The sequence below is a fragment of the Molossus molossus genome, unplaced genomic scaffold (assembly GCF_014108415.1).
Source record: "Molossus molossus isolate mMolMol1 unplaced genomic scaffold, mMolMol1.p scaffold_m16_p_2, whole genome shotgun sequence".
Classification (NCBI taxonomy): Eukaryota; Metazoa; Chordata; class Mammalia; order Chiroptera; family Molossidae; genus Molossus; species Molossus molossus.
Genome location: NW_023425355.1, coordinates 135,644,099 through 135,659,423, shown reverse-complemented (window position 1 = coordinate 135,659,423; position 15,325 = coordinate 135,644,099). Strand labels below are relative to the sequence as shown.

The window sequence follows — 15,325 nt, the reverse complement described above, 5'->3', positions numbered from 1 at the left end:
ATCTGGGGCTCATGTGGGCCAATGGCAACATGTTTTAGAGATAAGCTTGAAAGAATAAGGGAAAAATCAGAAACTGATCTCCTGAGGCAGAAGAAGCCTTGCTCTAACTTTGCAGTCACGGTGTGCCTGCTGTTTGCCAAAGGATGTTACTGTATGGTCATCTTAATCTAGTCTGTCCTTCCACTTCATGCCACACCTCCAGGGAAAGGACCGTAAACATTTTCTCTTTGTGAAAGTTCTCAAACTTAAAGGAGTTAACTGCAAATTTATTTTGTTGATTTTAACATATAAATACAAGACAATTAAATAAATTGGAGAAGAAATATTGCAAAGGCAAATCAGCACTCACAGAACTATATTATATTATTACTATGGTTAGTCTGGGATACAACATTCACTTGAAATATATGCAAGGGAACCGTAGTGAAAGACCTAACTAAAGGGTTTTGAAATGTTCCTAATAAGGACACACTTGAGGCACTGCTCAAGCAGCTATAGGTGGGAAGCAAGATAGACCCTCTATAACTAGGAGCAGCCAGGGTTTGATATATATGGAAACAATAGCATTGCAAGATAGTTCACCCTTCCCATAGCTGTTCCCCCTTGTCACTATACACTCTTTGAGACTAGAGCTCTTTAAAAAATAACTACAGCTCTGGCTGGGCCAGAGTGTATCAGTCATAACAATCAACAAAGTACCATGCAATTGCCTTTTAGAGAACAGCAATATGATTTTTTTCTCTATATACATCTCTTTTAACAAGTAATCCCTATGCTACTCCTCTTTTCTGAAAGGCTCTGGGGATTTGAGAAGAGGCAGTGGAGGTATCTCCTCCACATTCACAATTTTCCTGACATATGGTCTAGATTAAATTTCCATCCCTCTGTGTGGCCATGGTATTAAGCTAAACATCTTGGTGCAGATTCCCTAATTTAATGATTTAGGGATAAGGCCAGGAGATGGGTATTGGATGCCATGTTTCCAGGTGTATACAGTTCATACCCTGTACAAGGGTGCACTCTAGAGGGTGAGTGGGGTTAAAATATTGCCCCCACTCTGTTTGCCAAACCATGAGCCCATGGGACTGTGTCTGTCTAGTGAGGGCACCTTTTTCTAACTCGTTCAAAGGCATTGTATGAGCTCATTGTGGCACCGTCTGCTTATATTTTTCTTGATTTGAATCATTCCTTGATTTGAATGAAGTTTGGCTGGCATAATCATTGCTTGATTTGATTGAAGTTTCCGTAGTTCACATCCCATATAATCTCCAAACAGAGTTTTAGAACTCACTGAACCAGCAAGGATGTTTTTTTGAATGATCACATTAGACACAACAACACAACCATGATTCTACAAAGAAATAAATTTACACACTAGAAAATAAATACAAAAAATGTAGAAGTAAGATTGCTGATGTGTGGGTCACTAGAATTTAGCTTATTTACAACAAAGGCATGCACAACTAAACTCACCAACAGGCTGAAGTCAACAATTGCTTTATATGATGTTATCAAAGATAACATGACTTAACCTCTTTAAAATGTGGCTGGAAATGAACTACTTTTATTTTCTTTAAACAAATCTAATTTAGTGTGTTGTTTAAAACCAATCTTCTTTTAAAATGAAAGATAAGAAACCAAGTTGCAAATGTCTCAGAATGTCTTGGCTTCCTCTTCTAATAGTAACCACTTCCCTCAATTAGCTTATGCTCCTTCAGAGGTTGCTGAGTATAAAATTAGTTGATTTTCATACATCTCACATTGTGGAAAAGGTAAAAATTGACATTTTTTTTCACACTGTCAAGCATCATGCTTTGTTTCAGAAAAAGGAATCACATTTGCTCAATAAAGTGTAAGCTTCCTCGCTTTGGAGTCCTTCTGAGAGCGATACGACTTTTACCATTACAGGAATCTTCTTTCTCATTGAACATGTGCTGTTTTCCAGTGAAGTCATGAAGGCACACATCTCCATTCTGAACACTGAAAGAAACACCATTCTTCTCTGTAGAAGCATTCCCTAGATAAAGAAAATCAAAATTGGTGTCATGAAGTATCCACAGAAAGCATTTTAAAAATACAGTCTTAAACATCACTTTATTCTTAAGTATACACACATAGAATATGTTTTTTTTAAATGTTTAGGACATATTGTCATATTTTATTTACTTGCATTCCTTCTCTAAGGCCACTCAAAGTAAGCGAAACAAATTGGAGAATGTTTTCACTATGGCAGTTTTTAAAAATGAAATGCTCAAAATATGAAGCAAAACAATATATTTGATTTTGAAAGGCCCATTTCCTAACTGGTTGAACATATATTGACTTCAAGTAGTAGCATATGTGTAATATAACCTAATGTAAAATTCGGTCTACCCCCAAAGGTTAAGGTTAACAGACATCCCCATATGTTTTCTTACAAGGTTCTTGGTTTCCTAAGCGTCCTATAAAATAAAACTTTGTACCAGAGAAACCCAGAGCAGCAACAGTCATGGCAAGAAAAAAAATCATCTCTTGTAGACTAAACCAGTCCCTCTGACTGAAACAGGATAGAACTGATTCCCAAGAGGAAACCAACCAATTTCAACCTCAGTCTCCAGGCTAGGGAGCAGATAGACATTCTAGAGAAACTGTGGTTTGGACCTGGGCCTCCCCAATCCCAAGCAGACCAGGAATTGTGTGTGTGTGTGTGGGGGGGTGGGCATGTACAGCAGCTGAGACCCTCTAGCTACTTGACATCATCCTTCTGACCATTGTACCATGTGAAGACAATGTGGAAAGCTGAGTAATAAGCCAATTTGTTAGTTCATGCCATAATTATAATAATGATAATAGTGCTGAGAACTTTATAAGTATTATATCATTTATTACCCTACGAGATGGATGCAATCATTATCCCCATCTCACAGATGTTGAAATTAAGGTTTCAAAAATTAAGTGCTTTGCTTAAGGTTAAATGGCTCAGAAGTGATGGAGTCAACATGTGATGTTTCTTCCAAACTGTGAGCTTGTGTGCCCTGTACCAAGTGAGATGGCTGTTGGTACACAAACTCATAACTGAAATATGTAATATTCACACAGACTACATGATAGACATTGTTAACACAGCTCCATCTCTGACATATCTCAAATACGGCATGTGACTGTCTGAGGCTGCTGTCCTGATTTAGGCATTTTAATTTGAGGACATTTTGGTGCAGGAACAATTTTACCTGGTATAGTAAACAAATCATTAAATTTCCAGCTTTTCTGAAAGTGCCTATCCCATACCTTGTCCATTCCAGATCCTGGTGTGCGAACTGAGGAGTCAGGGATATCTTTTAAAAAAAATTGTTTTATTGATTTTTTTAGAGAGAGAGGGAGAGAGAGATAGAAACATCGATGAGAAAGAGAAGCATCAACATCGATCAGCTGCTTCCTGCATGCCCCCTACCAAGGATCAAGCCAGAAACCCGGGCATGTGCCCTGACTGAGAATCAAACCAGCGACTTCTTGGTGCATAGGTCAACTCTTAACCACTGAGCCACACCAGCCGGGCTTTTTTTGTTGTTGATTTTTTTAGAGAGAGAGGAAATGAGAGAGAGAAACATCGATGTGAGAGAGAAACATCAATGGGCTGCCTCCTGCACGCCCCACACTGGGGATCGAGCCCACAACCGGGGCATGTGCCCTGACTGGGGGAATCAAACCAGGACCTCTCAGTCCATGGGACAATGCTCAATTCACTGAGCCACTCTGGCTGGGCATGGAGTCAGGAATATCTCTCTGATGTGTATTTTATGTGGTGTTAAACACTTGGCCATTTTGGTGGCCTAAAATGCAACCCCACACTCACCACCAGGCAGCAAAAATACCTGTGCCAAATTAGCCATGTCAGACAGCTGTGCAAACTGCTGCTTCCATCAAAGCTGATTCCTCGAAGGATGGCAACATATTGACAGGCTAGGCAAGTGAGGCTTCATTTCAGTTCTTCTAGAATATGCAAAAACTTGGCTTTTAAGAGCTCCAAAAAGCCAGTAGGCTTTACTGATATGTTTTGATTTTTTGATAATTCACCTCACATCTCTGATTTGTCTATTTTGAACTTGCTTTCTCATGCTAACTTATGAATCAGCCTTGCTTGTCACTGCCTGTACTCTGTTTGCCTACATTGAATCATTCCTGGTATAACCATTTGGTATAGAGGCCAGAGCTCTCCCCCAATGTCTGTAGTAAAGAGCTAAGGCCATGTGGCAGCTGTTTCTCACCTTATGCAGCAATGGTGCTCAGTGACAGGGCAGATTTGACACCCACCCCCAGAGGACATTTCCCAATATCTGAAGACATTTTTGGTTATTACAACTGGGGGTGAGTGGGTGGATGCTACTGGTGTCTGGTGGGTGGAAACCAGTGATGTTGCTAACCATCCCAGAATGCATAGCCCCCCCCCCAAAAAAAAAACTACTTATCTAGCTCCAAATGTCAATTGTGCCGAGCTTGAGAAACCTCGATTTAGAGGCATCTTTGGGAGGTTGAAAAACGATTTGATAAGTGTATGTATGAACCTTCTCACAAATTTACTTGAATTCATCATGAAAATAACTAACATCCTAAAACAATGAATAAAGGCAAATTCTACAGGGAAGGAGAAAATATACCGGCAGAATTTAAGTTTTTATAAAAATGCAGAAGATATATTAAGAAGCCAAAGAATATAGAAATAGATATGCTTTTATGAGTAATAAACAGCACAGTCTTATGAAAGAAAAAAAAATGTAATTGAAGTGTTAGCTAGAAATATCAGCATTAATGAGTAAGGCAGGTGCAGCAGCAATAATCTGTTCATATATTGGTGGCATATATTGCCAATACTGATGACAGTATTTGATACATTTATGAGGATTTGGGCACTGCCACATGGCAGCCCTACTGTGGAAAATAATGAACAAACATGGTAGTGAAAAATAGGAAGGCTTAAAAGTTTGAAGATGTGTATGATTATAGATGAAGTAAAAACTGATATAATTTTATCAACTATTTTAGGTACTACTTGCATAGATATAACACAGATGTTTTGGGGTAATACTTAAATCAGGATTTACAATGTTAAAACTTTTAGGTCATCATCAATTCCCATCACAAAAAAACTGAATCTTAAAAAAACAAAAAACCAGTTGTTCTGACATTTGCTCTAAAGTGAATACATTTGAATTAGTTAAACTTTCTCTTTTATAAGGGAACCACGCTTTGACCTATTAGCCGTATATGTAATTGTTCACTTTGCTTAGCAAAAATCCCACTATAGGATATTGATACTTTAATAAAACAAATACTCATTTGAGAAATACTATATTGAAAGATACATACCATTCCCACTCATGAGTCCTGAGCAATCATTATTCACTAGCAGCGTGGTGGAGTGGGTGGAGTTACTGTTTGACTGTAGGGAATTTGAAGAGCTGGACACTCCTTGGTTTACAGTCTGCTTCTTTAAGCCATTAGTAGCAGTTTTACACCAGTCTAAAGCAGAATAAGCATTACAGAAAAACAGGGAGGAATGTTAAGGCTCAAAGGCAAGAGACAGATCAGAGTGTAACTGTTCTAGCAACTGATCTCACAAAGAAGTCACACATTTCACAAGTTGGTGTGATAAAATGAATTTTCATTTAAGACTGTATACATTTGTCCTTTAGATGACTGCCTGGTTAAAAGTAACATATATTCTCTTGGAACTAAAGACCAAGCTAATCTGATTATGTCTATAAATATATCCACTGAATTAGGTAGTACTTCAGAGCCAAGGACTGTCTTAAGAGCACATATCGACCATATTGTGATGACTCATGGTTCTTAAATCCATACAAATGACTAAACTACATTTACTGCCATTTTCTGAATATAGATCTTTTGCAACCAGATCGTTGCAATACTACAAAGATGGTATTCATGCAAAAGGAGTTTAGTTTTCAGACAGCACTTAATTTTTCTTATTTTCTTAAAAATGAGCTATTTGTTCTACAATCCAACAGCATGTGAAAATGTCATAATTTCAAAATAACCAAATGTGTGCTATAACCCAACAATCAAATGTATGCTAAAGTTTACATATAAGATTGAGTCAAGACTCGAAAAGTTATGAAGGTAAATATTAAAAACTACTTTGGGTAAATGAAAAACATTAGCTCAAAAGGAAATAAATTCTAAAGTTTTCACTGTTACTTCATTCAAGAAGAAGCCAGACATTAATTCTATTGCTCACTAAGTTCCCAAATATGAGTAATTATTTTTTTAATTCATTAGGTTTTTTGCCCCTAATGTTCACAATCAGTATTTTCTATTGATCAGGTTCCCTTCATTGATTTCCAGATCCGACAAACCTTTGACATTTATTGCTTAGAATCTTTTCTTCAATATTTAGAAGGATAAAAAGCAAAGTAAATCTTTACCAGAATTTTCAGCCAGACGTAACTTTCCACAACAAAGATACCGCCTCCATTGCTTTCGGACATTCTCTTTTGCTACGCAGTAAAAGATGAATATGAAAAATCCTGTGGGGGAAAAAGACCCATAACACAATGAATTCCAAACTAAGACCTGAATGTCATGAGCTTCCTTTGCACAAATGGTAAAATCTTTGGCAGCTATAGGCAAAGTGAAATTTTTCAAATTGAAAAAAAAATCCAAAGTCCTGGGTCAGTTTGCTATTGAAAGTCACCCTGGGAGACTCTCATTGTAAGATAAAAAATATTTATAAAAGGAATGATAAGTCTGTATTTCTAAAATTAAGCTCACTGTCTCTCCTCTCACATTTAGTCTGTGGCCTTCCCTATCTTTGGAAGTACAAGCTATCCAGCCAGCATGCCAGCTTGGACCTAGGCTCCTACCTCCCCGCCTCTCCATATTTATAATTGACTTCCAATTTCTGTCAAATGCCATCACCATTCGTCTCACATCCCTTGTTCCTCCTTTCAAGCCCTCGCCTGATCCTTCTCTTTCTCCCAAGCCTGGGGCACTGCAGCATTATCCTCCTGCCTTCTAGCCTCTCTCTAACCTGCTCCAGGAAATTCTCTACTGGCATCCTGGTTAAGAAGAAAATAACACCATAGACTTGAATAGGCCCCCAGGCCCCGCCTCCTACCCACCTCTGACCTAGTCTTGCAGTCACAGGGCTAACCATTACTGTGACTCCTCCATGCTTTCCCCCCAAAATATTTGCTGAATGAAGGGACAAATCTGGAGTTCTCACTGTCCTCAACCCCTAATCTATCTACTTTAAAAATCTTCATTTGAAAACATCAGGTGTGCCTTTTCAGGTGTCCGTCCTAAAGACTGATATCTTGAATACTGCATGCATACTTTGGTTCATTTGCTACTCGGCGTGGCTATCGTTGGTTGCATAAGGGGAGAAACGGCATGTATGAGAGAGATCAAAACGGGGGTATCCAAGTCCCAAATCAGAGCCTATACATATTTCTCCTTTATTCAACACCAAAGCCCTGCAAATTAGGTTCCCTTTTATAAAGGAAACAGTACATTTCTTCTATCCACTTATATTCTAATGAAAAGGCATTCTGGGGAAATGAAGAGAAAGGCAGGTTCAGTTTCCACATTAAATATGTGAAGATAGGTACCTTGCTTTTGTTTTTAAAATTAGTGTGATCTGAGCATATTTTTTGTCTTTTTTTAATTTTAATTTTTTGTTGTTGACAGCATTACAGATGTCTCCCATTTTTGCCCCCTTTGCCCTCCTCCACCCAGCCCCTGACCCACCCCGACTTTCACCACATTATTGTCTGTGTCCATGGGTTATGCATATATGCATACACAGGGTGGGGCAAAAGTAGGTTTATAGTTGGAGTACACAAAACAGAGTTTATTCTTGTATTATTTTTTATTAATGATTATATTATTTTCCCTATGAACATTGTAAACTACTTTGGCCCACCCTGTATGTTCTTCGGTTAATTTCTTCCTGTCCCCCCCATCCCCTCTCTCTGCCACCTGTCAGTCTGTTCCATGTACCCATTCCTCTGGACCTATTCTGTTCATCCATTTATTATGTTCACTAGATTCCCCATATAAGTGAGATCATGTGATATTTGCATTTCTCTGACTGGTTTATTTCACTTAGCACAATAATCCCCAGGTCCATTCATGCTGTCACAAAGGGTAAGAGATCCTTCTTTCTTACAGCTGCATAGTATTCCATTGTGTATATGTACCACATCGTTTTTATCTACTAATCTACTTATGGGCACTTGGTCTGCTTCCAGATCTTAACTATTGTAAATAATGCTCCTATGAACACTGGGGTGCATATATATTTTTTTCTGATTGGTGTTTTGGGATTCTTAGCATATATTCCCAGAAGTGGGATCTCTGGGTCAAATGGCAGTTCCATTTTTAATTTTTTGAAGAAACTCCATACTGTTTTCCACAGTGGCTGAACCAGTCTGCATTCCCACCAGCAATATAATAGGGTTCTCTTTCTCCACATCCTCACCAGCACTTGTTTGTTATATATTTTTTTCTCTTAAAGTGTCTCTTACTTATAGCATGCCACTGTTGGCAAGCAAAACTTTTCTATTTAATACTATGTAGTGCAACACCTAGGTATACCAATTCAGGAACTAGTACACTGTAGGTTAAAGTGAACAACTTTATGTAACCAACAAGCATATCAACTGGCTCCCTCCAAATAAAATAAGAACCAACAGCTAAGTTAGACATTTGAATTCAGTCTCAGGTTAGGATTTCTTTGAAAACAAGCAAACTGATCTATTGCCTGATGGAACAATAGGAGGATGCTATGGGAGCTAAAAGCAATAGGAAAAGATGAAAACAAGCAGATGAGAATGCAATTAAAAGGCATCCCAACAGAGGATTTGGAATAAAAGGGGAACAAGGGACATGAATTATTGTTATTGTAATGTAAACCTATTAGGCTGCTTGGCTTTTAATGCCAAGTACTGTTCTTCCATTAAAAATTAATCAGAGCTGACAAGTCTTCTATAACACTGGTCTAAAGGAATTAGTAATTAGCTCTTCCAAAGAATATAGCTAAGAGAGTTTGAAATGACTACAGCTGGGCTTCATTAACAGTTGGGATACTCTGAAGAAAGGGCAACACACAAAGCCTGACCCTTTCCTGCTGCATGTCCCAGCAGAGCAACTTCTCAGGATTAGCTACTGGGCCAGTCTGCTGCCACTTGGATCTGTCTATTGACTTCATATTCATCATTATCTCCCAGTCAAACAGCCCAAGGAGGTCAGAGTGGTGAGACCTCACAGGGACATTTATGGCATGTGTACTTTTCTGTGTGGATGTTCTATTTCAATAAAAAGTGTTTTTGTTTTTGTTTTTTTTGTTAAGTAAGAAACCATGTGAAGGAAGAGTAACTGACTCCTAGAAAGAGTCCCTGGCAGGTTCCCCTCAGTATTTTGTCTTTGGGGAGATGATGGAAAAGGAGGAAAAGGGTATCACTTCTTGAATTTAATGAACACCTTTCTTCCAAGGGTCTCAAAGCACCCTTTCACAAATATATCTTAAGCAATTAAATACACCACTTTGAGGATACTCTTTTAGTAGTTATGTTTTTAAGTTCAACTAGAATCATTCAGTACAGATTGAGTACTGTAGAGCTTACCCTGTAAGGTGTTAAAGATGGCAAAGAGATACATGAAGGTGATGTTAACTGGTCCCCAGGCAAAGAAGGCAAAGCCCCAAGTAATTCCCAGTAAAAATGTAAGACCAGCAACGCTCCGGAGGTCTTGAATACTGGTTTTTCGCTGGGCTCCCAGTTGCTTCTTCTTTTTAATTCGACAGAGCTGGATCAGGACCACAATGAACATGCTGACGTTCAGCAAAAATATTACACAGAAATATCCCACAACTGTAATATAGAATACAGCATTGTTGTTGATCCAGCAACTGTAATTTGGAGAGGGAAAAATGGGAAAACACATTACAATGCTGAAATATGGTTCAAAATGATGCAGTGAATTTATATCATTTTACTGAAACATTTCTACAAGTAAAAAAGAGAAGAAAATGATAAAACCCATTTATACCTCTAGGAAAAAAAAAAACCTAAAACAGTTTATTTTAGGACACTTGGTAGCTGGAAGTATTTAAAAATTATTCTTTGATAACATTCAAGATTTCACTCCCTTTGAATACTAGTGACTTTATTCCATGAGTCTTTACTAATATAATGTAACTATTATTTCATTTTTATCAGAGGCTTATAAAAGTATTTTCAAAATAGTTCCTTTTAATTTGTGGGTTTTTTTTGTTGTTGTTTTTTTATCCTCACCCGAGGATATTTTTCCATTTTTTGTACAGATAGAGTGGGAGGGAGAGAGAGAGAGAAACATCGACATGAAGGGACACATCGAGTGGCTGCCAACCGCACGACCAACCAGGGCCGGGGACAAACTGCAACCGAAGTATGTGCCCTTAGCGGGAACCGAACCCAGTTCTCTCTGGACCGCAGGCCGACGCTCTAACCGCTGAGCCAAACTGGCCAGGGCAATTTGTGTTTTTTAATACTTAATTAGTATGGCATTTCCAACTAGTTTATCTAACTTTATATATATACAACCTGTGAATGTTGCTGTAAATGTTACTGTTTTATTAGGTGAGAGCTGGAGTTGATATGCTGATTAGATCTTCCACTTTCTTAGAGAAGTCTGTTTTCCAGTTCACTTAACATTCCCTTGGGGGCTTGGTACTCACAAGTCATCTGATGAGCCATTAGGGAATTTCCCATAGGATCCAAGCCCATAGTTATCTGGGGCTATAATCAGGACAATGGTCACCACCACGGCTGGTACTCCTGGAAGATAGGAAACATTGGTCACACATAGTTCTAAAAACCAAAGGTGGTGAGAAGAAAGAGTAGAGATCACAGTCTATTTTCTTCTGGCATAAGGGACTGGTGAACTGTTCACTAAATCTAGTCTCTGTTGCTCCTTGACACACAGCTGGACATCTCCTAGCTCCCTTGCACCCAGGTGGCTAGGTCTTGGTCAGTTGGATATGGACAAAAATGATCTGCTCCACCTCTAGGCCTGTCACATAAAAACTTCCTGTGAGATCCTCCACTCTCTCCCAAATTCAGAACGATCTCGAAAGCCCTGTTTTGAGACAGAGTAGACTCCAGAGGCTTGGATCCTAAATAACTACAAGACCAGAGACCCCTCTGCTCCTGCTAACTGGACTGCACATGAATAAGAAAGTATCTTCTCCTGAGATTTCAGGGTTTGTCCTCTACAGGGCTAATGTTACCCTTATCTTATACATGCCTGGAATGTAATTTTAAGTGTCACGTGGGAGACAAAATGGACTCCAAAATGTAAGCAAAATGCGAGTCATGGTCGATTTAGGATTACCAGCAACTCCTGGCAAATCTTTCATTATGAACTCAGAAGTCCTTGACTGATTATCTGGAACCCATTGATGGATTGAGGAGCCTGACCTGGTTGATTTGGGGGTGATGACTGCCACTATGCTGGATTTCTCAAGGGCCCACAGGCAGTTCCACTATGAGGAGGCCCATGAGAAGGCGACTCCCAGCTTAAAATGGTTTTTGGCTGGGAAGGAGTCCTTCTTACCCCTCCCATCACCCTCCACCCAACCCCATGCAGACACCTCATAAAGACCAGCCTGACATCGAATCTCAAGGCTCTGGGATGTTAAAAAACAACAACAACAAAAAAAACCACAATTCATTCTCATAGATAGCTTGGGGTTCCTAGGACAATCTAACATAATATTTCATTTAACTCTTTTATATTTGTACCTTCTGGATACACTGACATATGACTCCCAAAGTGAGACACTTTCCTAAAAATAAGATATCGAGAGTGTGGAGCTAGTCCTTGACAATGGAATAGACCTTTCAGGATTCTACAAAGATTAAAGAATTTGTGCCAGTGTCAGGAGCAGTGACTTATTTTTCTGGGACAAAGTGTCTTATCTTTCTGGAAAGGTGTTCTTTTATTCTTCACAAAGATATAATGACACACAGGGTGACAAGGGTAGTAAAGGGTCTGCAATCCTGTTGTGTAGGGAATATTTGGAAGAATACTTAGCCTGAGGAAGAGGAGGGAGTTTGGGAGGGATTGCATCTGTAAGACACTGGAAGGGATATGCATAAGAAATCAGAAAGCCAGGCTTGGCTGGTCTCGAGATGTGTGAATTGGGGTAAATTATGTCATCACTCTGAGTCGGTTTCTTCACCTGGAGTTAGCAATAACTGCCTTGCTAACCTTACTGACTTGTCTTTCATGGGGTTACTTGTGTGAAAATACATTGAAAAATGGGTCATTATTCATAATGTTATATATTACTTATAGATTATCTTTATAGATTATCTAAAGGACTCTTTGGTAGAAGAAATGTCAGGTGCCCAGCTGGTGTGGCTCAGTGGTTGAGTGTCAAACCATGCACCAAGAGACCACTGGTTCGATTCCCAGTCAGGGCACATGTCCAGGTTGTGGGCCAAATTCCAAGTAGGGGGCATGCAGGAGGAGGCCAATCGATGTTCCTATCTCTCTCTCTCTCTCCCTTCCTTTCTCTCTAAAATCAATAAAGAAAAATAAAAAAGATTTCAGGTCATTTTGTTTTGTTTTGCTTTGTTTTGCCTGAGAGAGTAAAACCAAGACCACTGGGTAAGTGCCAAATGAACTCAATAGAGAAATAGAACTGTAGAGCTTTAGAAAACCATTACTGGCTGCCTTATAAAGTATTAGAAATAAGTCAACGGGCCCCAAATGGAGTTGCTTATGCTAAGCCCCATGTCACCAAATGGAGACTTAATTACGTTTCCGCTCTCCCAGAAATGGAGTCTTCCACCAGTCAATCAGGAATTGCCTTATCAGCACTAGTTAGGTAATCTGCCTGATAGACCCCCGTCATCCCCTAAAGAAAGTGACCTTGCAGAAAGCAACCTGCGTTTTTGTCTAGTATAACATCTTTGTCCCTGCTTCCTTCTGCCTATAAAAATCTTTCATTTTGGACAGCTCCTTGAAGTGCCAATCAATCTGGTAGATTGGATGCTGCTCAATTCATGAATCATTGAAAAAAGCCAATAAGATCTTTAAAATTTACTCAGTTGAATTTTGTTTTGTAACAAAGGTTATGAGCTCCCCTAATAGTAGAAGTGTTCAAGCAGAGGTTAGAGTATCTTTTATCAAGGGTTAGACAAGTTGAGGAGGCTCCTACATTTGATGGGTAGTTGAATGAAGAAATCTTCAAGATCTTTGGGGTGTCTAGGACTTTGTGACCCACCACCAATAGGTGGCATGATCTGAAATATTGTGCCAGTGTGGCAATGAAGTTACATTAGGTTTTATCTGTACATTATCTCACTCTGCCTTTTTGAGCATGCCATCACACATGTGTGTGATATCTGGGAGGTACAGAACAGAGTGAGGTTAGCTGGGAGCTTAGGGACTAAGTGTTTGCCTTCATTATTACCAAGTTAAACTTTTCAATTTACTGAGCACCTTCTGTGTGCCAGCTCTAATTCTAGTTGCTGGAGATACCAAGAGAATTCAGAACTCTAACCTCAAATAATTTTTTTTTAGTAAAATATATATTTTTTATTTTTCAATTACAGTTAATGTGCAATATTATATTAGTTTCAGGCATTCAACCAGTGCTTAGACATTTATATAACTTATGAAGTGATCACCATGATAAATCTAATACCCATCTGGTACCATACATAGTTATTACAATATTATCGACTATATTCCCTATGCTATACTTTACATCCCTATGACAATTTTGTGCTGCTTCTTTTTTTTTAATCCTCACCTGAGGATATTTTTCCATTTATCTTCAGATACAGTGGGAGGGAGGGAGGGATAGAGGGATGGAGGGAGGAAGGGAGAGAGAGAAAGAGAGAGAAAGAAACATTAATGTGAGAGACACACATCGATAGGCTACCTCCCGCATGACCCCAACCAGGGCCAGGGACGAACCACAACTGAGGTACATACCCTTGACCATAATCGAACCCACGACTCTTTGGTCCACGGGCTGACACTCTAACCACCAAGCCAAATCAGCCAGGGCACTGATTCTGTGCTTCTTAACCCCTTTACCTTTTTCACTCAGCTCCCCCAACTCCCTCCCTTGGCAATTCTGTATCTATCTATGAATTTGTTTCTGTTTTTATTTTTATTTTATTTTGCTCTTTAGATTCTGCATGTAAGTGAAATCATATGGTATTTGTGTTTCTCTGTCTGACTGATTTCACTCAGCACAATACCCTCTAGGTCCATCCATGTTGTTGCAAATGGCAAGGTTTCATTCTTTTTTATGGATGAGTAATATTCCATTTGTATATGTACCACTTCTTCTTTATCCATTTGTCTATTGATGGGCACTTACATTGCTTCCTTATCTTGGCTGTTGTAAATAATGCTGCAATGAACATATGGATGCATATGTGTTTTCGAATTAGTGTTTTGGGTTTCTTTGTATAAATACCCAGAAGTGGAATTTCTGTGTGCTTTTTGTCTCTTGTTATAGCCTTCATTTTATTTATTATTATTATTGTTATTATCATTATTATTATTATTGAGGGAAGGGAGACACACACACACACACACACAGAGAGAGAGAGAGAGAGAGAGAGAGAGAGAGAGAGAGAGAGATCAGTTGCCTTCCATACATGCCTTGACTGGGGACCAAACCCGCAACTTAGGTATGTGTCCTGACTGGGAATTGAACCTGTTACCTTCTGGTGCATGGGATAATGATCCAACCCACTGACCCACACAGGCCAGGACTATAGCATTTGTTTTACAATCTATTTGTCTGGGATAAGTATTGCTACCTCAACTTTTTTTTTTTTTAATTTCCATTTTCATTAAATATCTTTCTTTATCCTTCTACTTTCAGTTTGTGTGTGTGTCTTTCAATTTGAAGTGAGTTTCTTGCAGACAGCTTATGTGTGGGTCTTGTTTTCTTACCCATTCAGCACCCTGTGTCTTTTGATTGGAACATTTAATACATTTGTATTTAAAGTAATTGTTGATAGATCTGTATTTATTGCTATTTTATTCATATTTTAGTCCCTCTTTCTTCTTCTTAAAGAAGACCCTTTAACATTTCTTGAAATACTGGTTTGGTGGTAATGAACTCCTTTAGTTTTTTTCTTGTCTGGGAAGCCTTTTATCTGTCCTTCAATTCTAAATGATAGCCTTTCTTGGTAGAGTAATCTTGGTTTTAGGCCCTTGCTTATCATCATTTTGAATATTTTGTGCCAATCTTTTCTGGCGTGCAAAGTTTCTGTTAAGAAATTAGCTGACAGCCTTATGGGAGATCCCTTGT

General features: G+C 38.8%; 1 protein-coding gene across 1 annotated transcript in view; it reads right to left on the bottom strand.

Annotated features, from left to right (window-relative positions):
* The window catches only part of ADGRG2 (adhesion G protein-coupled receptor G2), a 123,836-nt gene continuing 108,511 nt past the window's right edge, over positions 1–15,325 (bottom strand). Inside the window, exons 25-29 of the mRNA XM_036270248.1 lie at positions 10,715–10,814; positions 9,624–9,907; positions 6,423–6,524; positions 5,344–5,496; positions 1–2,017 (exon numbers count right to left, since the gene is read on the bottom strand). Of these exons, the coding sequence (XP_036126141.1) occupies positions 1,833–2,017; positions 5,344–5,496; positions 6,423–6,524; positions 9,624–9,907; positions 10,715–10,814 (824 nt within the window). The 3' untranslated portion in view covers positions 1–1,832. The remainder of the gene's footprint in view (positions 2,018–5,343; positions 5,497–6,422; positions 6,525–9,623; positions 9,908–10,714; positions 10,815–15,325) is intronic.